Genomic DNA, 25,601 nt, shown 5'->3' on the forward strand with positions numbered 1-25,601 from the left:
AATAAACAACGCCCCAAACGTGACTAGATTGAGTTTAGCGAAGCGCCCTCAATAACACAAATCTCATTACGGACGTCAGGTCGGCATCGTAATCGGATAGAACGCCGTCCCTCAACGGTCAAAGGTTGTCCATGGATAATAATAGTCTCGTCCCTGCTAATTCGTGAAAATACTCTTCAATTAACAACGCGGGGCTGTGTGGGAATGGCATCCATGGGTTCGCATGACTCCGGGGAGGTGTGTTTACAAACTAGAGCAGTGTTTTAAAAGGTAAGACATCAGTTTGCCATCAAAACCAAAAATAGTTGTCATTTTACTACCCGGCTGTATGCAAGATTCCCGTATTATCATGTCAATGGTGTTATGTATGTGTTTTGTGCATACAGAGCCAAATCGCAGTGTAATGGGACCTTTTATGCAGACTATCCATGCACTTGCTAGCTCGCTTGCATGACAGTCCACCCGGGGATTATTGTGTGTATTGACAGTCTGCACTTCTATAGACCAGCATTATGTTTTGATGCTTTATGCACCTGTTTTCTACACATCGTTTACAGTGTGATCACCTAGACACTATAGTTCAGTTCCGAGGGTCTGATTGTATAAATTGATTACCTTCAATTTATTCACAGAGTGTCTGTATTTATCACTGTACTTGTGGGTTTAACTCTATAGGAAGTGCAATATTATTCAGGCATAATGGTTCACCGCGTCCAACCTTTGGAGCAATGGTCCAACGACTATACGTTTATGATTGTAAACAAGTGTACACGTATATACTGTATTGTTTTGATCAGGTAACAAACCCGCACAAGTGAAAGTGACTGCGTATTTATATATTTTTCAAAAACAAAACAAAAAAATAGTGTATTATTTTGAATAGGGCTAATTTTGTTCAGTCAGTCCAGCACCTATCACATATTTCTCTCATGGCATCCAAAGTTTGTTGTTTGTTTTATTCTCTCGTTGCCTGTTTGTTTTGTCTGAAGGATGTTTGTTGTTTGTCTGTAGGCTGACTTCTGAAAGCATCATATTAATCTTACAGCCTCATACTCTCTTTATTTTGGTTTTCCCCTTCAATATTTTGTGCTTACTATTTTGCTTAAATCTACGTTATATTTTGTGTATGTAGAGAGGGAGGGTTGACTGTAAATGAACATAATTATTTTTTTCTTTTTATTATTCGGAATATGCGATGACATGTTGTGAACATCTCTCTTCTAGGGACACAGTTGATGATGCTAAGAGTTCATCAATTTAGTAATTATTATAGAACTAGCCCGTGCTAGATGTTAAGCAAGGAAAATAGTGCTAGCACTAAAAGACTAACTAATTGTATTACAAACCACATGGAATTCCATAGCAATCTGACAAAGTTGTGTTGATACGAAAGCTCGCGCAGTTGTTTTTATTGGTATTAGTTCTTCAAGTGCTACCACTGTATCCTCTTATTGTTTCAAATAATGTGCTGAGAGAAGTACATTCATAAAATAACACTTATGCAAGTTAACCTTAAATACACTGGACACTAGTTATTTGTCAAAGACCAGTCTTCTCACTTAGGGTATCTCAACATATGCATTAAATATCAAACCTGTGAAAATTTGAGCTCAATTGGTCGTCGAAGTTGCGAGGTAATAATGGACGTAAAAACACCCTTGTCACACGAAGTTGTTCGCTTTCAGGTGCTTGATTTCGAGACCTCAAGATCTAATTCAGAGGTTTTAAAATCAAATTCGTGGAAGATTACTGTTTTTTTTCTCGACAACTCATTACTTCAGAGGGAGCCGTTTCTTACAATGTTTTACCCTATCAACTGCTCCCCATAATACTCGTTACCAAGTAAGGTTTTATACTAATAATTATTAGGGTTTTGTTAATATTACTTTGAGTGTCCACTGCCTTTTAAAAAGAAGTGTTTGAATCAGGACGACAACATTAACATCTAGAGAAGTTTTTGTGTATGCGTTTTCGTTCTCAACTCAAAAGGGTTTCCCTTTCAGATTATTAACAGGACACACATCTTTCAAAACAAGTGATTCGTTTCACCGTGCCCGGCCTGTTCAGCAAAGAACGTTTATACACAAAGGTTTGACAGTTCGGGTATGTTTTGTTAAACCTGCTGTCATAGAGTACAGAACCACACCTTTAAGCACCATTGACATCTATTAGTATGGTAAATGCAATTAGTTGGACGAATGCATAGAGTTTAAAAGGGGTGTTCAGTTTTTAGATTACACTTGAGTTAAAAACAAATAGTATACACATAATGAATGTTTATGAGTGCAATGGTGCGAATATGTTCATGAGTTGAAAGATGGAACGTTCTATTCAACGAGGCGGAGCCGAGTTGAATGGAACATTCCAGCTTTCAACGAATGAACATATTCGCACCATTGCACGAATGAAAAACATTCATTATTTGTTTTATATAACATCCAAGTAGAACTTTGTCATTTTGATTGAAAGAAACAACTTTCAAAACAAACAATTTCAACTGTAGAAGCCGAATGCTAGTAATGTTACTATGCCTTCTTGCAGTAACACCTGCTGCGTTACCAAAGACACGCGCACGCAGTGATGTTTTTACTCAGCTTTTTCGTTCCATCCGAAAAGTACCATTGCACGCTGGCAGCGTGCCAGCGTGCAATGGTACTTTTCGGATGGAACGAAAAAGCACGGCGAGTGACTCAGCGTGTAATGGTACTTTTATTTGCTATCACGTGACAGACAATCCTCCAATCAAATGGCAAGGATCTGCTTGGGTGTTATATAATAAACTATAACTGTTACACTAACATTATTTGACATTATGATGGTATGGTAATCGCAGGTTATTTTGACGAATGTAGAAAGTTCAAAGGGGCCGGGGTTGTTTAGTTTTGAGATTATACCCCCTGAGGTTTAAAATCAATCGTATAGTGAGTTGTTTTAAAACATAAATGCTACAGTGATTTAGTAGAAACAAAACACTAATGAATTCGAACTGACAAGTATTATTGACAATAACGGAGAAGACCGCCATCATGGGGCTCATATAGCTTAGTTAGTAGACCGCCGGCACGTTAGTATGTAGGTGGCAGGTTCAAGCCCCCTATAATCATACTGTTATGTGTGCAATCCTCAATTATAAAACAGCTATGACAGTTAAGGAGTGGTTATTCAGTTCTTGACCTAAATGAAACTAAAGTTTCCATAATATTATGTAATTGATATCATAATATGTAATAAGAACACTGACGGACTTATAAACTTAATCTGTGATAAATTGTGCCAGATCAAATCATAAAAATGTTGAGCTGTGCCAAACAGGTCTAAATTTCATAATGTTTGTGACATAAGGCTACTAAGGTAATGACTCTTGTTGTCCCAGATCTTAGCCTGATGGGTGCCCACCATAAACTGTAGACTATAGACCTATAACTTGTTGATAAACAAACCGCCTTGGTTGGCAAGGAGGGCCAAATGTTTCTAAAACACTTAATCGTGTATTAAAACAAATCATTTAAAGCCATTATACACTTTCGGTAAAAAAAATCACAGATTTACAAATAATTTACAGGATCTACAGAAGGTAATGGTGAAAGACTTCTCTTGAAATATTGTTCCATGAAATGCTTTACTTTTTGAGAAAACATTAAAACAATATAAATTCTCGTTAGCGAGCATTACGGATTTATTTTAAACTCATGTCATGACACGGCGAAACGCGCGGAAACAAGAATGGGTTTTCCCGTTATTTTCTCCCGACTCCGATGACCGTTTGAACCTAAATTTTCACAGGTTTGTTATTTTGTATATAAGTTGTGAAACACGAAGTGTGGGACTTGGACAATACTGTTTACCGAAAGTGTATAATGGCTTTAACCAAAATCACAAATTTGAAATATTAAAATGAAATAAATTCAAATCAAATACCTCCCATAATTAGTTGATTTGTTTTCAAACAAAAACAAACACAATATTTGAATCTTGTTGTGACATTGTTGCAAACAGTTTCGATCTGTTTTTGATTTGTATTCCTGGCTATCCATAGTTTTCCAACCAGGGTTGAAAAAAAAAAAAATTGACGTTGCAAAAGAAAGGATTATATTAAATGCAAAATGAAAATGGCCTTTCCCTATCAAAGGGGGAATTACAGGCCAGAGAGATGATTACAAATGCGTTCAAGCTTCTTCTTCTCCCCCCTCTCACAACTTTTTGAACTGAATGCTGATCATGGCACCAATGAACACGGCTCGCAATCAACTTAATTGAACACTATAATCTGAGCCTCAATGCTTGAAAAGGCATCGGCCTTTAAAGGCTCTGGACACCTTTGATAATTGTCAAAGACAAGTATTCACACTCGGTGTATTCCAACATTTGCATGTAACAAATCGGTGAAAGTTTTGGGCTCAATTGGTTATCAAAATTGCAAGAAAAATAATGAAAGAAAAAAACACTTGTTACATAAATGTATGTGCTTTGAGATGCCTAGGGCTTCGTGCCTGAAGTGTTTTAATATTCGAGTGAGAAATAACCTCTTTCTCAAAATCTACATTTTACTTCAGAGGGAGCCGTTTCTTACAATGTTTCATTTTAACAGCTCTCCCTTGTTCGTCACCAAAAAAGTTGTTATGCTATTTATTTAGTCATTACCAATAGTGTACAGTGCCTTTAAAACAAGAGAAGTCACCCAACTTTAAGATTTAACATATATAGTCTTCTCTCCAGACGAAGACTCACATAACCCGAAATCCCACACGTTCATGGTCTACGACGGGGTTTTACAAAGTGCCCTTCGTTCGCGCCTAAAGCCTTCTCAGATGCTCACCATTATAATAATTGAAGTTCGGTTCAATGGCAATAATCGTGTGCAGTTGAATGGTTCCTTGGTTATTGGGATATGTTTAGTATGAAAATGTACGTCATAGCCGTATGGATTAACTTCTAAAATGACAAAGTAATGTCTATATGGGTCTCTGTACTAACACATTTTGAATGAAATGCCCAGTTATGATAAATTTGCCGTGTAAAATGACATGGCATAATGAATCTCTTGAAAATACTCATGCAGTCACTGTCATGTTTTTCCTCGACAATCAATATTTAATTTACCAACAAAAAATGGCTTCTATTAATTTGGAATTGATGTATTTTTATGCTTAGCGGGGGTTCTTGTTCTTAAGCAAAGCCGTTTTAAGCTTAAAGCAAGAGAACCAAACTAAAAGTAAATACCAAATTTAAATAATAATAAGCGCAACGGGAAACTTATATGATTTAGTTTAAGGTTAGTCACTTAACTCAAAGTTAGATGAATGTCTTGAATTACTCAAATTTACAGACATATCATTCATTTATAAAGGAATAATTTAATTATAAAGTGTGATAACATTCCAAATAAGACTGGTTGGTCAAAACTGGCAGCTGGATAGCACGAAGATCATCGATCAAATTCAATTTGCCGTCGATAATAACCCACAGTTTAGATAAAAAAATAAAAATAAATATTGAGCAGAATTTGTCCCACACAAAGACAAATCATTGCGTACAAGCCACACCATTGCGTACAAAACTCACATAAACAGGTAATGATATGTAAACCCACGTAAATACTGCATTGCCTTTAACTGTACACTATAAATGCTAGCTATCTGCACAGCAGATGATAAACATTGGTGAGCCTATAGTTTCAACACAGAGCAAGGATGAGTCTACCATGTGGATTATTCCACAAATGAAAGCTGATAGACGCATTAGTCTTTTGGAAATTATCAGATCGTACTCCTTAGTCTTGGCTCAGTGTGTATGGCCCTTTTCTAAACGACGACTTCGGCTTTGAATTCTGCTCAGGCTAGCTTGACAATTAATTTTGCGCGTGCGTTGCGTATTACACGCGCTCACGGCTTCAGACGAGAGAATGGAGCCTCGAGCCGAATCCAAAGCCGAAGCCGTGGTTTCGAAAAGAGCTTATGTCACGAACACCCCTTGTCAACGGTTTGAGTTTCCATGATCTGTTAGTGGCTGTACACGAAATGAGCGTCTTGGAACTAAGACTACATGTACCATCGTGCTGTATTTGTATGTTGTGTCATTATGTTGACTTGTTTACCGTTGTACAACCATCTTTGTTTTTCTTCCGTTCAAACCAGTTTAACCAGTTTAACCAGGAGGACAAATAAGTCTGGCGTATTTTTGAGAAACTGGCAATTAAGACCATTATAGACCTTTTTCATGGTGCAGCCATCTTGTTTTTGTTTTCTCCATTGAATCAATATTACCAAACCGAGGCTGGAAGAACAAACTAGTCTGGTTCCGTTTTGCAACATTATGATTAGCATTCATTATTGTTATTCGATACAAGGAACATGACCATGATGAAGACAGCATGATAAAGGTCTATAGTGTGATTGCGTGTATACACTGCATGCAGCCATGTTTGTGAGGTTCCCTATAGGGAATCTCACAAACATGGCTGCAGTGTCAACGAGTCTTCACCGGAAAAGTAGCTCTTTGGTTACAGTTCTGAGTAGGCATTGAGTCTTTAGGTACCTTTGTTTTATTTTAATCTGGAAAGTGAAAGCTTATACTGACAATGAAGTTCATATTGGCCCTTTACTAAAACTGCTTTTTTTTTTTCATCTGAAAAACATCTGATTTCGGTTGTTACAACGAAAATAATATGACATGTGTTAACATGCTGGAAATTGCGCAAAGCTAACGCAATGAACGAAGTCCAAGTTTTTACAGGTTTTGATGTATGGGATTGATCACGCAAAACATTCTGCCTGCGATTATTTTGTCAACTATACCCATTCCGTATAATACATTTAGAAGATATTTCATTTGTATACTTCACGCGGACGTTAGAAAGCAGTAATAACAATTTTAAGCAGGCCCTACACGCCCTGTCTTTGTTGTAAAGATAACTCTGACATATCAACTTAAAAGTAGTCTCCCTTAATAGATTACTTAAAAAAGCAATTATTTATTGCGATTTTTAAGCGATTTATTGCACAAATTATGACTGTGACAGTGACCGGGATTTGTTGTCTCTTAAAATGTAGCCTATCTAATGTTCCATTTCGAACAAACTTCTGAGAATATACTTTTTGTTTGTAAAGGATGTTACACAGAAGCGATTTATGACTTTCCTTTTAGAAAACTGTGAGTATTTTCGTTCTTACAAATAATGATTTATAATCGATGAACTTATTGAAAGTAAAAGCTTTATCCAACACACAACCTTTCATCAACGTGAGAAAGAGGTAATTTCTCAGTCATTCAAATAAATTCACAAAGTCTTTTATTATGCATCTGAAAGCACATACGTTTCTGCATCAAGATTTTGTCTTTCATTAATCTCTTGCATCTTCGATGACCATAAAATTGAGTCAAAATTCGTACAGATTTCCTTGTTATTTCATGCACACGTTGGTCTTTGACAAGTATTACCAAAGGTGTCCTAGTGCCTTTAACACACTTTCTTGACTGATATTACAGGATATCAGGAGTCACACGGTGAAGTTACGCAACATATTTAAAGACCCTTTCTCCTACTGTCCCCGGACATCGTTTTATGGCTGAATCGTTGTCTCCACCAGCCGGGCCACCGTACCGTTAGGACGGCATGATGGGCTGCGTCTCAATAACCAAACGGTGTCTCACCATACAGAGCGACCTGGTGCGTGGAATGCTGGCAGAGTTGGCTGGAACATTTATATTAGTGGTGAGTATTTAAACATTTTTCGATCGGATGCATCACAGTAGGTACCTCATAACTGCAATATTAATGTCATAATGTGTTCACACAGTGACTCCACGCTTTGGTCACTATAGTGTTTCATTGACACCACAGCTTAGGCTCCGGAATCGGCTCAGGCTAGCTTGGCCCGCAGGGTTTTGATAATATTATTGCGCCTGCTTTGCGTACGTACTCAGGGCTTCAGACGAGAGAAATGCGCCTGAAGACGAATCCAAAGCCGAACCCGTGAATTCGTAAAGGCCTTATGTTTTCAGTGTGTTTTCACTCTGACTTTGAACTGGACTATGTGACAGTGTTTTTTTTTTTTTTTTTTTTTTTTTTTAATAATTGTGAGTATAATTGTTGTTGATCGGGTGGTATCACAGAAAGTACAGCCTGCAAGAATGTCTTACTGTTTTTACGCAGTGACTCCACGCTGCGATGGTCACTATAGTATTTCACTGACAACAATTAATGTTTTCAATTCGGTTTGCTTATTACTGTGACTTTGGAACTAGACCTTGTGACAGTGCCATCGTCTCCGCATGAAGGTCAAGACACAGTGTCATTTTTAAGTCAAAGTTTCGTCTTTAAACGAGATTTTTTTTTACACGGAGGCCATGAAGAAGAGGAAGCTTACTAACAATCTAAATAGCATGATGAGGAAACCCCAAGTCCACTTGAGTCGAGGCTAATGGTAATATAAAATATTTTGATGGGTTGGCCAGCAAGCGATTGCTGCGTCAAGATGCGCGGTTGGTACCCGTCGCGCTATAGTGCCTCACTAATAACGTGATTGGATTCGTCGTTCTTGTAAAAAAACGAGCATTTTGTGTTCTTCCGTTGTATCAGCAAGTAAATGGCGTATACGGTATTCAGCTGAAATTTTCATATTATTGACTGTCACTTTTCGTTTTAATGATGCCCATTAATATATTAATAAAGCATCATGTTGACAAAGACCAATCTATGTCCCCACCTTTACGGCACAGGAACACGTTGCCTTGGATCGGCCGAGTTTGTCTTTGAAAAGCGTTTGTAACCGTTTGTTATAAAATGCATATGGAAAGATGTTGGTTGAATACAATGATCCACACAAACATGTCTCAAAATTGGTCGGTTTTCCTTTTACCTCGTCGAATAACACGGTCGGCCATTACTCCCATAAATGGCCGACCGTGTTAGTTCGCAAAGTAAAAGGAAAACCACGTAATTTCGAAGCAAATTTGTGTGGATCATTTACTTTTAAAACATCTTTCCAATCATAAACATTTTATAACAAACGGTTACAAACGCTTTTTTATAGACCAATTCGTCCGATCCAAGGCAACGTGTTCCTTTAATATCACCACAAGTCTCATATCACTTGCTTGAGTGTCCATGTCTTTGATTTGTTTCGTTATTTTGCACCTGTTTTCCTATTGATTTGCCCTTTTTTATCTCATAGTTATTTGTTGACGGCGGATTGGCCCAAGCCTTTGTGAGTGGTTGGACATCCGGGACACCTGTATCGACAGCCCTGACATCGGGGATGGGCGTGGCTTTTGGAATATATACGGGAGTGGGCGTCTCAGGTGAGTGTGAGGAGTGTTACAAAATCGTGAATTGTCTTGGTGAGAATAAAAATGAAACCATTATTTTCGTGAAACTGTTTGACTAATTTCTCAAAAACTACAGCACCTCAGCTTGTCATAATAGGGGAAGCTTTCTACCATCATTATCTTCAACATCTTTGTTGTTAAGATATCTCTAAAATCAACGTAAAAATAGTCACCATTTTAACGCAGATATTTATTGCACATTGGAACGAGATGATGCACAAAATAATGACAGTGTCCTGGAATTTCTCTCCAAAATGTTCTATTAGCCCATAAACCATGTATTAAAGTTAACAAAACTGTGGTAAGTGTGTTTTGTGTCCTTCAAAAAGTAAACCCTCACTTTAAGGTTGAACTTCAACGTGATACACTTCGTCACGTTTGGTTGAACTGATCGTCACACTGCCAAAAAAAAAAAAAAAGTGAGTATTAATAAAGCACACGGCAATGTCTTGGGGATATGCTACAACTTCGTGTGAATCTCTTTTGGAAAGACTGATGGTTCTACAACAGCCGTCGTTGTCTCTCCGGAATGCGGGCAGAGTGTACTGTTTGAAATCCCAACGGCTCTTTTGTAGCGCCAATGTTCGTCCTAGTAAAAATAAACTACACATGGTACCCGCAGGTTTAGCTTCTTTCTTATCAACACCAAACATCAATTAAATTAAAATTGATATGAATAAAACAGTTATAATTGGTGGCAGAAGGGTCTATTAAAAGTCACCGTGTCCAGTGGACTGCGTGACTTAGTTTGCAATCACAGGGTCGTGGGTTCGATCCATACTAAGCTAACTATTGATTCTACAACTTCGGAATTCATTTCCACATGTATTGCATTACTGTCAAAAACACATTATTATATAATACATTATACCGAACAAAATAATTTAAGGCCCACATATTCAAAGGAAAAGAACAGTATGGAGGCCGATTTGATAAGCAGAGGCTTGGAGACAAGATAACTTGATGACGCGTACGAATAGGAGCAAAACAAGTAACAAACAACAACAGCGCTTTTATTTAACTTAAATGAAAAGACTGCCGTCTTGGCTCACTATATCCCCTAGTGGGAGTTAGCCGAGTTCCTTTGACGGAAAGATTAACTTAAACAAAATAAAAAATACAAATAATAACAAGCAAACGAAACATTCTTCTTTAGCCTTTTAACTGCACTAATTTAACCTTTTTAACTTTGTGTATTGTATGCAGGTGGCCACGTCAACCCGTCCATAACCATTGGCTTGGCTTCAGTTGGGAAGTTTCCCTGGAAGAGGGCGCCCTTGTGGATCGCTGCTCAGCTCGTTGGTGCATTCAGTGCGGCGTTTGTTGTTTACGGAATATACTATCGTGAGTATCGTATCGTATGTATAGGGATAATTTGCGTATGTTTCGGTGACGAGTATAAAACATGCCCCCTTATTTTTCGGTTAAAAGAAAACTTAGTCAGTTCCTTTGACTTGTTCTGTAGATAGATCGAGCACCCTCGACGTCAGGTTTCGGGTGCTCCCATTTTTCCAATGAGTGTCACATTACGTTGAAATTGACAAGTCACTCTCTTGTATAAAGTATAGACTTGAGTGTGGTCCCTCTGGTCACACATCAGCTAAAGGTTGTTCACCTTCCGAGTGGCACCCTGTATATTGACAAAATAGGGAGACCGCCAACATAGAGCTATTGTATTTCCAATATCGAAATAGCAGAGTAGACATTCATTGTACAAACCTAGTTGAATAATGTCAAACTTACCTGTCCTCCGATAGCGCCCTCTTTTGAATCAACTTTCTCCAGCCCATGTTTCGTAATGGGAGCACGAACTGGGAGACACAATTCCTGATGACACCAGCGCGGCGCTGTTTGAAATACTTGGCGACAAAAACTGCTATAATATTTTATGTCTTTTTTGTCACTTAGCTGGAATCGACAATCTGGACGGAGGGAACCGGACGATGTTTGGTTCTACAGGAACGGCGGGTATCTTTTCCACATACCCTCAGCAGTACTTTGGTCTTTGGGTCGGACTAGCTGAACAAGTTAGTATATTTAATGTTGTTTGAATTTGTGTAATGGCTTACTTTGTTGTACTTATAAAGAGCTGCAATGGACACAAACAAACAAACAAACATGAAATACCATTAAATTTGTCAGATTTCTGGGTGATCCTGTTCACTACCTTGCCAACATAGACAGCTGTTAACAGAGAACGCTTCATTTCTAAAAACAGTGTTTAGATTTGCAACTCATTTCTAAGCACACGTTTTCGTTTGTTACTATGTATAACTTTTAACATGTTGAGATTTGTTTTGTGTGTTTGAATCCTACAAACCGTGTAAGCAGGTGTCAAAATATGTTTATCATTATACATGTTTAAAAAGTGGAACAATGTTTAGTGTTTAAACTTTGAACACAGTGTTTACAGTGTATGGGTCATTGGTGGGTTTTTTTGTCAGTGAAAGTGTCAACTCAGGTAAGATCTAGCCAGTTTACACTATGGCATCACCGAATATTTTACTAAACTTTACTGAATTCCTTTATTTTTCAGATAATAAATACAGGTCTCTTACTGCATTGTACATTGGTCTTTTTTGATGAGAAAAACGGCAAACCACCTAAAGGAATGGAACCCTTTTTCGTGGGTCTATCCGTATCCATGATCTTACTGACGTGGGGTCACAACGCTGGTGCCCCTATGAATCCGGCCCGTGACTTCGCTGGTAGACTTCTCACCTGGGTGGTCGGTTATGGAAATCAAGTTTGGACGTAAGTTACAACTTAGAAATCAAGTTTGGATGTAAGTTACAACTTAGAAATCAAGTTTGGATGTAAGTTACAACTTAGAAATCAAGTTTGGATGTAAGTTACAACTTTCATTGGAAATTTTGCGCAAAGGGGGATTATCAGTGTCTGAACTTTTCTTAGCATTGGTGAGGACGCTCTGGTGCTTTTGGAGCCTTGGTCTGAATCAGAAAAAAACACAATGGTGTGAAAAACGCGCGTTCTAAAATCGCCATTATTTTAACGAGCAACAAACTTTCCAATGAGCCAATATAATTTTCCAGTGTCATTTCCAGATTCGTATTATTGAAAAAAAAATCACAATTTGTATACACAATTTTGCAGAGCAAAATGTTTGATTTATTGGATTCACTTGAACAACACATCGTAAGGGGTTACAAGATGGTATGGTGCTACCCGCAATCAACCATGCCAGAAAGACGGGTTCAACACTGGGGCAAAACTACTTTTAGAACGGGTTCTTTTCACATGCATCTCACAAAACACATTTGCCTACGGCTTAAGACCCGTCAGGAGGACCAATCAATTGTGGTTAAGTGCCATGACTATGCCGAGGTCTTTTAGAAGCTAGCCAAGCCCCTCCTTATCATTTACCGTCATCTAAACAAAAATCCATAATTATTATATTTCATTGCAAGTCGGTGCTCTCTGCAGGCATCGAAGTGTATAGCAGAACGGTTTCATGGATAGGGTCGAAGTAAATAAATATTAGTTTTAAAATAACTTGATCAAAACAAAAAGTACGACTTCAAGTTAGAGGGAACAATGTCAAAGATAAAAGCAGAATTGTCCCAATATGAATTTCATAATCAGACTGAAATAATTCTCCTGAAGACAAACACAACACTCTTCTCGAAACGTCGCCAGCAACAGTCTCCTTTGTCGAACTCTCCTCCAAGAAGAGATTTGTCCCAATTGTTTGTTGTGAGCATACCAAATAGTTGTTCTCCTAAAGTTTGTACCCATTTCCATCAATCAGGCCACGAGGACTTCACTGGTGGTGGATACCAACCTTTGTACCGCTACTCGGAGGCATATGTGGGGCTCACTTTTACGTCCTTTTCGTCGAGAGGCACCATCCGAAAGACACACACGGCGGGTACTACAGGGACAGACCGTCCATGGATGAATTCGGTATGGATGATTGTTTGACTTTTTGTTCTCGCTGCCAGGTAGAAAACACGCCCAATAATTATGCTCGAGGTGCATCTCCTAAACTCTGGAATTCACTCCCTAATTGCATAAAACTTAGCTCCTCTCTACAACAGTTTGAGTCAAATTTGAAGACACATCATTTTGTTAAATAACTTGTATTTTTCATTGTATGCATTTTTTAGTTATTTCTGTGTTTTCTGCAATTTGTTGTATTCAATATCCCTGATTTCACTCTTTCGCTTTTCAAAAGAGCTTTGAGACGTATTTATAATTTTGTGCTATATAAAAACTGTTCATTGTTATTATGCTTAGTGGCCTCATCTCTGTCCTAGGGGGAAAAACACGCATCAGATTCCCCTATAACACTTGTGTTCCAGGGAGTTCTGTCCGCCAGAGATCTGGAGTGTCCCTTATACGGGAAATTAACGTGGGCTGCATGATGAGGATTCAGAAGAGGGCGCTATCAGAAGCAGTTTGTACACAGTTTCCCATCTCGGGGGGGGGGGGGGGGGGCATAATCTTCTGTCACACACACTGGTAGTTTAAAAACGTGCCAGACTTGCGCAGTATAATATTGACAGCAGAGGAAAAACATCACTTAGTGTTGTAGGTGAATCGGAGTTAATTGCTAATTAATAATAATTGTGAGATACTGTAAACTGTAAACTAATAATAATGTGTTAATGTTATGTTATGTTTATCCTCAACCAGCAGAAATGCAACCTGGAAATGCTCAGCAGACTATGAACTGTCTCAAACACCCTAGTCCAACCTACGATTATGAAAGCCATCACGTGACCGGCGACGAGAATAACTGAGTGAGACACATTATATTCATATATACAGTAAAGTAACTGAAATAACAGAGAGGTTCGATGGTCAGATACGGTCTTGTTATAAAATACGGTCTTGTTCTAAAACAACTTTTAGAAACATTTTTATCGCAATTTTTGTTCTTCCCTTTAATACATTTTAAGGAATAAACTATTGGGATATCAGTGAATCACTGACCCTTAATCTGGGTCTTAATAGTGTTTAACAAGTAGTGGCCGAATCGCAATTACAAAAACAGAACACCTTTTTGGCGTAATCATGGCCAGATTTGAGTAAATAACAAAAACACTTTTATTTTTTTTTGCAATAGAACTGCTTTAATAATAAGTTGGTTTACCCTATAAATACATGTATATATTGATAAGCTGTTTACTTCGTGCTCTCTGCTGAGAATAGAATTAAGTACACACCACACATAAATACGCAAGTTTTTTTTTAGGACTTGGCAATCAAAATTCACAAAAAATATATATATAAATAAAATACCGCATAACAAAATGCCCGGATTCACCCGGATTCACCCGGTTGCAATTTTGTTTCTGAACCTTCCCCATTGAAAAACACAACGACAGTGGCAAGTTCGTAGTGCAAAAAAAAAAATAATTAAACAAATAAAATGCCGCCCAGGTGAGTCCCTGACATATCTAATGAAGGCCAACTTCCCCCAGAATTCACACCAGTGGATCTTGGCGCAGCCGACCGGTGTCTCAAGGAAATCTCTTTCCGGAGATTTTGTCCAAATAAGGGAAGTTTAATTGTTGATTCAAAAGAAGGCGCTTTCGGGAAAACTTTGTTTGCAGTGTACACAGGTCGCCGAATGGAGGTACAAAATCTTCTGGCACGCTGAAACTAACCTTTTTTGTGCACTGAGTCACAGAATTTCGTATTAATTTTAATGTGAAACTGCATGGTTAAATTGCTGTACCAACCCACTTTGATACTTAAAGCCATTATAAACTTTCGGAACCGTCAACAAAAATAAAAGTTCACACAGATTTACAAATAACTTACAGGGTTTACAGAAGGTAATGGTGAACGACTTCTCTTGAAATATTATTCCATGAAATGCTTTACTTTTTGAGAAAACATTAAAACAACTATCAATTCTCGATATCGAGAATTACGGATCTATTGTAAACACATGTCATGACACGGCGAAACAAGGATGGGTTTTCCCGTTATATTTTCTCCCGACTCCGATGACCGATTGAGCCTAAATTTTCACAGGTTTGTTATTTTATATATTAGTTGTGATACACGAAGTGTGGGTTTTTGGACAATACTGTTTACCAAAAGTGTCCAATGACATTAAAAGGCATCTGCGATAAAAACAACAACGAAGTTCTACGGTCAACGTTCCTTCCAATATGCTTCACCTAGACTATGGAACTCTCTTCCCAACAATCTCAAAGACTGTGCCACACTGGAACAATTTAAATCACAACTTAAAACCCATCTCTTCAATCACAGAAGCGCTTAGAGACTTTATTTTGTATTATGCGCTATATAAGAACTGTTGATTATTATTATTATTAAACGTTATGCTAAAGGAGTTTCCAGTTTAAGGGTGAAAATGTGTCTCAAATTTACTGGACATTTCCCCCGAATTACAAACGAAATGGTAGCTATTCTGAAGTTTTTCGTGGTGACGTCACTCACCCGGGTCAGCCTAAGTTAAAGTAACCTGCTGCCAAAAGAAATGATAACTCTGTACTGACCCGGGTGTATAGCCTTGATAATGACGTAAAAACAATGACACCAGTCTTGGGTCGACCCGGGGAAGCCCATCGAACGCACCCACGGAGTAAATCTGTTTTGTGCTTCGTCCGGGCATTGTAGAAAATCGTTGTGCGATTTTTTCTTCTTCTTTCGTTTTTGGCTTTTGCCATTATCCTTAGAATACACCCGTATACGCATCAATGTAAGCAAATAACTTATACATATAACATACAAAATATTATGATATTCATTATCCCCGATGCAACACTACATCTCTTATACTAAACGACATTTAATGTAATCGTCGCTATTGTCATGGTCAGTGTCTGTCACTGAAATAAAGTTATACAGAAAGAGGTTTTATGACCTGGAAATTACTAGCAATTACTGAGGCTGTTTGGTTTACTAAAATTAAAACGAACTTGTCAAATACTAGTTAAAACTTAAATATATTTTAAGGCATGTGTGCATGTAAATGTTATCTTCAACTTTATAGAAATGTAATTAAAAACATTTACCTCACTAATTACTCAATAATTGAATAATTTAAGTGTTTTAAGGGAAGGTTTACCCTTAATAAGGTTTTCATTTTGTTTTTAATCGTGTTAAAATTATTTGTGCATTATAGCATTTTAAAGAAAAATTATCAGTTTAATGCGGTTTAGGTGTCGCAATCTAAATTCAGTCTATATTGCTTCCCTTTTCTGATTTGTCTTTATCCACCTTTTATGCCAATTTCAAAAGCCTCCATCGCTGTTTGAATGCAATATTAGTACAATGGAGTTTAATGCTTCTTCCAATGTGAATGTCTACGTACAAATTTCTCACCTTTAAATTGACGCATTTTGTTCACAAAGTTTAACTTTAACACCAGGGTTTGATTCCCCCTATCTTCACATTCAACGCGTTCCCTGTAACTGAAATTCATAATATTACTTTACAAGAGGCTCAATATAAATGTACATCATATATTTAACTAACGTAAATTAATTGTAAAATATTTACACAAAGTGAAAGGGGCTTAGTTGAGTTATGAGATATGTCTAGCTAGTTTGAAGAGAGTGTTAGTGATGGACATTGCAAACCTGTCTCCAGATCGAGTGCTATTACATTTAAGGTTGCGGGAGAGTAGGACCAATTTATGTTTTACTAATATATTGTGTGTGATTTCTTACCTTGTGAAACATTTTTGATACTGATATTTTTTTGGTTGAACTAACGTTGTCTTACGCTCTAAAATAACCTTTTAAAGTTAGTGGACACTATTGGTAATTACTCAAAATAATTATTGCCATAAAACCTTTCTTGGTGACGAGTAATGGGGAGAGGTTGATGGTATAAAACATTGCTCCCTCTGAAGTGCCATAGTTTTCGAGAAAGAAGTAATTTTCCACGTATTTGATTTCGAGACCTCAAGTTTAGAACTTGAGGTCTCGAAATCAATTATCTAAACGCACACAACTTCGTGTGACAATGGGTTTTTTTTCTTTCATTATTATCTCGCAACTTCGACGACCGATTGAGCTCAAAGTTTCACAGGTACGTTATTTTATGTATATGTTGAGATACACTAACTGTGAATTGACAATTACCAAAAGTGTCCACTGCCTTTAAGTCAGAATTGACCCAGAATTGGCCCATATTCCAGAATAACTCATTGCTCCCCGGTTGGGGGCATGGTTGGCGTGTGTGAGTGCTCGCCTCTCACCAAGGTGTTCCTAGTTAGGATACCCGGCCAGGGCCGTACTATGTTTGGTGAGTTGTGCGTTGGTTCTTTGCTATGACATGACAGTTTTCCAGACAATCCGGTTTTCCTACCTCGAACACTTTCGATCTCTGGCTGTGCCCCGTGGTCATAATGGGTTGATGTGGTTGGCTGTCAAAGGTGCCCTTGCATGCCTGCTCCCCGAACACGTTGTAGCCGCGTCCTTCGCAAGTTAGCTTTTCGCTGCGAGTAAGGATGATTAGCCTCCCAAGTTATCCGAGTCCCGGATCTGCCACAATTTTTTTCAATCTTGGTAATTTTAGCACAGATTCCGGGTCACACTGACTCAAAAAAGGGGCAGGCCAAGCTGGACCTAGTTCCTGGTAAATCCTGACCCTGCAGGTCTCGGAGTGTAACATAATACAATGGAGGTGGCCAGATTTACATCCATTGTAGGTCGTGCATTATTTATTTTTTTTTTATTTTTTTATTTTTTTATTTTTTTAAATTACTTTTTTTACACAAATTGGCTTCTTACAGAGCCAGTTGTTGTCACAACTCACTAAATTTACAGCTCTCGAGAATAATGTCGTATAGCGCCAACCTGTGTTGAGTTAGGTAGCTCAAGTTTGCGCAATTTAGTCACGTGTGCGTGTACGTTCTCCAGCAGCTGCCGAGAAACAGTGACGTCATACGCGAAGAGTCTAAAACTTTACGTCAATTTACGTAAAAACATTGGTGCCAAACTTTATATTATGCAGTAATTTTTCCGGGTAAGGTTTTTCTAACCGTATTTTTTTACCGTTTTAATTTTACGGAGAGAGCACATTATGCTGCCATTGGTTAACAAACCGACGTATTATTACCGTAGAAAAATCTATGTGATTTAAGCTAATATGTTCTCATAAATTCACAATGCGGGATTATTCTATGACATAAATGTGTGATAAATAATATGACTTGTGTCATGCTAAATACATTTCCATTTGGATAAATTATATGTACGTATACATATTACTCATGTTAATACATATATTAATTTTTTTAGCAGTGTAAATAATTGTAAATTAGTACTTTAGTGCATGGAATAGTCATCGGATTATCGGTACACAATATTGCATTGCAATAAACTACAACGTAGCAGGCTTAGAGTTAATGCTACATGTCTTCGTCGCATCAAATAGTTACTGAAATAATTGTATTGCAATTGAAACGACCTTCCATTTTATGTACACGTTTAACTTTATATTAATAACAACTTCGGGTTGCGGGTGGTAGGGCTTAGATTATTATTGTACTACGTGGAAGTGATATACAGGTATAACTAATTTACGAAAAACAAGGCATCCCTTTATATGCGTCTTATATTTAATTAAATGGAGTGCGTTTTGGCGACCCCAACCAAAATCTGTTTCTGACGTCATAACAAAAACGGTAACCGAGCTCACAACTTGGTTATCGTTCAGTCTGAACAGCAGAAACAACGACCAACAACCGAAACATTTTTTGGTTGGGGTCGCCAAAACGCACTCATGGAGTCTCTGTGATATTTTTGTCATGTTTTTAAAGGCACTGGACACTTTTGGTTATTTTACTCAAAATGTTTTTTTTTTTAAGCATACCAATTTACTTGGTAAGGAGCAATGGAGAGCTGTTGATAGTATAAAACATAGAAGATGAGATGAGAAACAGCTCCCTCTAAAGTAACGTTTTTTTTTTTTTAGAAAGAGGTATAAGTTCTCACTCATATATTTAAATACTTAATCATGTCTGGTTGCTTTTATGTTGCATCTGAAAACACACATTAATGTGTTCAAAAAATATGAGCAGTTTGGTCAAATTTTTCGCATATTGTTCATTTTGTTTATAAGTGAGAATACTGGTCTTTGACAATTACAAAAGGTGTCCAGTGTCAATTCATATATTTTTTGCCATCACTGAAATAGATCTCATCTCACTGCAGACTGAGTCTCTTTACTAAGATAACTGTGTCTGGAATGTGAATATTTAACCAGCTTTGAAACAAAACCATTAGTGTACAGCACCAAAGAGCAGCTTCATTTATTTCATGTGTGTTCTATATGTTCCAATACACATGTCTCAAAAATATAATAATAATTATAATTAGCAACGTCTGCTGAATCGTTTTCTGTCATTAATTTTCAATCATCATTAATTTATCATGTTTTACTTTTTTAATTCAATGTACAAATTTGTCATATTATGAAATTAAGAATTTAATTCTGGAATAATATAATAATAGTATAGAGAATAATATTATAAATAAATAAGTATATTATATGGCATCTATAATTCATCTCGCTTCATTCTGTAAGTAAAAACAAAGTTCACGTATGTCCTAAAATTAGGAAAACAAATAATTAGTAACGCCTTAATACAATTTATGTCAAGTAATGTTTTACTTGCGTTTTATTTTAAAAAGCTGCTGGCTGTACTGTCGGGCTTGACCTTAAATATGCCTTGCATTTTGTTTTTACATGTTTGGAAAAATAAGTCGATACAGGTGCTAACCTCTTCTTATTTTTTTAATCTTTACTTTTGACCTTTTTAATACACATAATGCTATTCATACCCTAACGTTAATCTAACCCTAACTCTAGCTCTCTTACCCTGACCCTTACCCTTACCCTAACCCCAACCCTTACCACAAACTCTGACCCAAACCCTTACATTAATTCTAACCTAACCCTTATCCTAACAGTTTCCCTGACCCTAACCATCATCCTATAATCTTAATATTAACCCTACCCTAGCTCTAACCTTTACCTGACCCTAACACTAACCATAGTCCTAACCTTAATTAACCCTAACCCTAACCCTAACCCTAACGCTAACCCTAACCCTAACCCTAACCCTAACCCTAACCCTAACCCTAACCCTAACCCTAACCCTAACCCTAACCCTAACCCTAACCCTAACCCTATACCTAACCCTAACCCTAACCCTAACCCTAACCCTAACCCTAACCCTAACCCTAACCCTAACCCTAGCTCTAACCTTTACCTGACCCTAACACTAACCATAGTCCTAATCATATTAGTCCTAACCTTAATTAACCATAACCCTAACCATAACCCTAACTCTAGCTCTTAACTCGACCCTAGCCCTAATACTAATCCTTACCCTAACCCTAACCCTGACACAAACCCTAACTGTAACAGTAATCCCAACCCCAACCCTAACCCAAACCAAACCCCAAATCTAAACCTAACCCTGTCACGATTTTTAGTTAACCTTTTATTTAATTTAAGTTAAACTTTTGACTTATTGGTAAGAAAATGCTAGACTTACCCTTTTTTACTTTGGACTCAACCCTAACCCAACCCTTAACCCAACCCTAACCCAAATCAATTTTTGGACTCAAATTCGATAAAATGCTTGACTTTCTCCCTAATGTTTTATTATTATTACATTTTTAACCTATAACATACCTACCCCTAACAAATCATTTCATTTTCTTCACCCAATTGAGAAGACGAAAAAAAAGCTGTGGTTTTATAGTATAAATTGTTGACAACACAACTTTGATAACTGTGTCTTTCCTATTTGGTAAAAAATAATGAACTTCACCTGAAGATTTTCAAATTTTCACCAATATTATTTCGATAAAAAAGCTTGACTTATCCTTTAGCGATTTGTTTTCTTCACTTTTTGGACCCCAAACCGATTAAAATACTGGACTTACCCCTTGTAGTTGTAGGCCTTTTATTGCTAACAATTGATTAGCCCCTCGAAATAGCTCTTTTTTATATAATTAATATATATATAACTAACATCACAATGGGGTAAGCTTAACAGCTATGGTAAAACAGGACAAATTCCTGAACAAAATGCAGAATGTCGCAGTAAGGTCGTTTCACAAATTAATAAGCTCCGCTATATTTTATAGTTGTCTTTAAACAAAATCATGTTTGTTATTATTAATTATCAATATTGCAATAGCTGATTTTAGCCCCTACTTCAGAACTTTCCTTTTAAATAAAGTCACACCAACAAATACAAACGATAACGGCAATTAGAACATTACCTTATACTTAGTTTATTAACGAACGTATCGACATTTGGTGATATAATAATATTGATATTTAATCTTCATTATTAACTGTACACTAGAGATACATAAAGTAGCAATGATCATTGTTTTTTATTTGAATGATGTTTTTGTTCTAACTTAAAGGCAGTGGACACTATTGGTAATTACTCAAAATAATTATTTTCATAAAAACCTTACCTGGTAACGAGTAATGGGGAGAAGTTGATAGTACAAAACATTGTAAGAAACAGCTCCCTCTGAAGTGACGTAGTTTTCGAGAAAGAAGTAATTTTCCGCGAATTCGATTTCGAATCCTCAGATTTAGAACTTGAGGTCTCGAAATCAAGCATCTGAAAGAACATAACTTCGTGTGACAAGGGTGTTATTTTTTTCATTATTATCTCGCAACTTCGGCAACCGATTGAGCTAAAATTTTCACAGGTTTGTTATTTTATGCATAAGTTGAGACACAGCAAGTGAGAAGACTGGTCTTTGACAATTATCAATAGTGTACAGTGTCTTTAAAGGACGTCCGACAAGGTAAACTTGAACTTCCCATTCACTCATTCTCCCTGTCGTCACAGACGAATCTCAAATGCACTAGGGCGCCCTCTCCCGCCTATGCTTTCCCCTCGTAAAAGGGTAACCACGGTGTAAGTACACACACTCATCACATCACTCCAGGGACAAATTTCATAGAGCTGCTAAGCACAAACATTTGCTAAGAATGGACTATATTCCTTGATAAAAACAGGATTATTAACAAAATTTCCATTTGTTGGATATTGCTTGTGATTTGTATTCAGCCGTGACTTGTACTCAGCTCTTGAAAACCACTTGAAAATTTGGTTGATAATCCTGTTTTTATCAAGGAAGAAACTTCATGCTATCATTTGTTTGCTTAGCAGCTCTATAAAACTGGGCCCTGACAATGGGTTACATGTATTTCTACTTTGACCGTAGACGAATGGGTGTATACAGTTACGGCTACGACTGTTGCTAAGGGTGTTAGTATAAAAGGATGTTATACTTCAACGTATGAAGACACGGAAATCTAGTCACAGCTGTAGCCTAGCCGTAGCCGCCATTTTGGTTAGGCAGCTTATGACCATACTTCGGATGGATGATGACATTCCGGGCAATAGCACACAATTTGGCCCACATGATCCTCAAATACAAATCATTTGGATTTTTTGACAGGAACCACTTTCCGAAGACTATACACTTCTATGTTTATACACCATAATTGTGATTCTAAGTGAGAAGGTGATTTAAAGCCATTATACACTTTCAGTACAAAAAAAAAGAAAATGGTTCATAGATTTTCAAATAATTTACGGGGTTAACAGAAGGGAATGGTGACAGACTTCTCTTGAAGTATTATTCCATGAACTACTTTACTTTTTGAGAAAACATTAAAACAATATCAATTCTCGATAGCGAGAATTACGGATTTATTTTAAACACATGTCATGACACGGCGAAACGTGCGGAAACAAGAGTGGGTTTCCCGTTATTTTCTCCCGACTCCGATGACCGATTGAGCCAAAATTGTCAAAGGTTTTTATACACGTTTTTATAAAAGTTGTGATACACGAAGTGTGCGACTTGGACAATACTGTTTACCGAAAGTGTATTATGGCTTTAGTTGGTAAAATATGGTGCTTATGGAAATCCAAAATGACTGCCATGGGGGAAGTGGTTCACATCAAAAATGCAAAGCTTAGGTAATAACAAGCATGTAGAAAACACGTGGCGCTTTTGTGCAGAATGTCCACTTCCATCTCAAATAATAATAAAATATGCTCATAAGCTGCCTGACTATAATGTCCCCTTAAATTTTCATTTGGTACTCTTTGGGATCTCATGCCAGGTTAGTGTACTTTTCATAATTAGTTAACCCGTATCACCACACACATCACACACAAGTACATTAGTTCACACACTGCTGCTAATTTGCATCACTGTGGCGGCTTCTTTTCTTTGTCCCTGTAATACACACTCTGCCAAGTAGACCATGTGACCCTTTCTATACAAAACTAGTAAACTTAAAACATTCCAGGGCGTTTTCGCAGGCAAAATAATGCACCAGTCTCCTGGAAAAAAATGTGACACTTAATTCATTACTCCAACATACATTCCACGGTTTTTAAATAATTAACGCACTATTCAGTCATGACAAAGGTTGATACAGAGCAGACAGTGCAATCTCTTTAAACATACCACTGAATATTTTCGTCCATTTGTCTGTTAACAAAAATTGTCTTTAGGAAGTTCCGGCGGCCGATTTCACAACCGTGGTGCGTATCTTGCTCTTTGGCGTAAAGTTTCTTCAAATCGGCCACACGCTCTGTGGCTCTTGTGCAAACATAATGATGTCACATGTTACACCGTCTAGACTTGAACACATTTATTAATCAATGTGGAACATCCCTCTATTTTGAAGTTCTACTTGGAAACCTCCGTATCCCCAGTGACACTATAGACTTGACTCCTGTCCCAATCTCGCGCCGTGCCATCGCCAGAAAACTATTGTCTCGTGATGCTCTGCATTCCCCAACCTGTTCCGGGGCCACGATAGCTACATTTTGACTGCGGGCATGGTTAGGGACTTTTCGCACGAGAACGGGACTTGAATCAAGTCTACAGTGACCCAAGTCTCCTAAAGCAAGCGTCAATAAAAACACCTGATACATTGAGAACATAATTTTAGTTCCTCATTGTTTCAACTTCCATTTCAAACCATGAAAACCCTCAATTTAACACGACACCCGGGTCCTGTTTGTTAAATAAATCAACAGACATACACGCCCACTCGTTAACACGTTTTGTCTACATACTCTGTCTCTTGTTCGCCCAATGTTCTCTGGCTGACTGGTTAGGTACACAATGAACCCGAGGACGTGATTGGTGTCAACGACTTTGACACACTCACCGCTCTCACTCAGAAACACACAGCTCTCATACATTTACTGTCAGTGCAGATTCCTTTGCTCTGGTCACAAACATCCTTGAAGAGCTGTTGATTGTACACAAGATTGTAGGAAACGGCTCCCTCTGTCAAGTAACGTAGTTTTTGAGAAAGATGTGATTCCTCACTACAATAATAAAGGTTTTCAGACCCGAAGCCTTTACTATGCATCTAAAAGCACACATCTGCAACAAGGGTTTTTTTTCTGTCGTTATTCTCTTGAAACTTTAATGACTAAATTAGTAAACATTTTCAAAGATCTGGTCCTTGCCAGTTAAAGGTGTCCAGTTTATAATCGTCATGATTGTTAAAGAAAAAGGCTGGACAAGCATAGTAAATGTGGACCCGAGCTAGATAGGCGAGGTCGACACAAAGGATTTTGAAGCACACGTCAACAAAGTGTCTTCACCAGTGTTAGTGTGCATAACAAAAGGATATCCATAGAGGGTGTGATACACACGTTTGTATATCACCCGGAGCCGAGAACCCATTATGTTTCCCAGTTTTGCAAACCTTCAACAGCTCCCACTATTTGTAGATTTAGTTTCAAAAGTATGGCTCCTTCAGCCAACCGAGGACCACAGTGTACCTTTCATTGGTGGCCAGTTTGAACGTGTACCTACAACAACACCCTAAGTGTCCTTTGTTGCAACAATATTAAAGACATATTGTCCCATTTGTTTATGCGACCTCAGTTCGACTGATTGTCAATACATGTACACACAAACACAAACCCTAACACACACATTTTCTCTGTTTTCTCCCATTGATATTGCACACAAACTCAAATAGAGAAAGTCAAAACACCCTGATCCATTTTGTAAAACCTGGTACAAACAATCACACACATTGACAACCAAGTTTAATTAAAACTGCACCTCCCATTGTTACAGCGCAGTCTCAGCCGGTCTTGTACATTAAACCAAAACCGAGGACGGCCTAGCTCGCTCATTCAATACACCCGGATCATTTGGTTTAAAGGCACTGTACACCTTTGGTAATATTCTTGTCAAAGACCAGCACTTTTCACGTATTCCAATAACATT

The 25,601-nt window shown here is 37.6% G+C and overlaps 1 protein-coding gene across 2 annotated transcripts; it reads left to right on the forward strand.

Moving 5' to 3' along the window:
* The first annotated feature begins 144 nt into the window (after positions 1 to 144).
* On the forward strand, positions 145 to 15,112 carry LOC117295844 (aquaporin-10-like). Of its 2 annotated transcripts, none has more exons than XM_033778618.1 (8): positions 145 to 270; positions 7,486 to 7,711; positions 9,174 to 9,300; positions 10,534 to 10,671; positions 11,236 to 11,354; positions 11,864 to 12,081; positions 13,097 to 13,251; positions 13,984 to 15,112. In XM_033778618.1, the coding sequence occupies exons 2-8, from the start codon at positions 7,613 to 7,615 to the stop codon at positions 14,088 to 14,090; spliced, it is 963 nt and encodes a 320-aa protein (XP_033634509.1). In that variant the 5' UTR covers positions 145 to 270; positions 7,486 to 7,612; the 3' UTR covers positions 14,091 to 15,112. The 2 variants fall into 2 exon arrangements, with proteins under 2 accessions (XP_033634509.1, XP_033634510.1); XM_033778619.1 differs by having other exon boundaries at positions 13,987 to 15,112.
* Positions 15,113 to 25,601: the final 10,489 nt, after the last annotated feature.

Source organism: Asterias rubens, chromosome 10 (assembly GCF_902459465.1).
Source record: "Asterias rubens chromosome 10, eAstRub1.3, whole genome shotgun sequence".
NCBI classification, from domain to species: domain Eukaryota; kingdom Metazoa; phylum Echinodermata; class Asteroidea; order Forcipulatida; family Asteriidae; genus Asterias; species Asterias rubens.

Bases quoted from the DNA above. Each gene is read 5' to 3' on its own strand.
- LOC117295844 (XM_033778618.1), top strand. From the start codon at position 7,613: ATGATGGGCTGCGTCTCAATAACCAAACGGTGTCTCACCATACAGAGC. The intron at 9,301-10,533 runs GTGAGTGTGAGG...TATTGTATGCAG, and splicing joins TACGGGAGTGGGCGTCTCAG to GTGGCCACGTCAACCCGTCC. The intron at 12,082-13,096 runs GTAAGTTACAAC...TCCATCAATCAG, and splicing joins TATGGAAATCAAGTTTGGAC to GCCACGAGGACTTCACTGGT.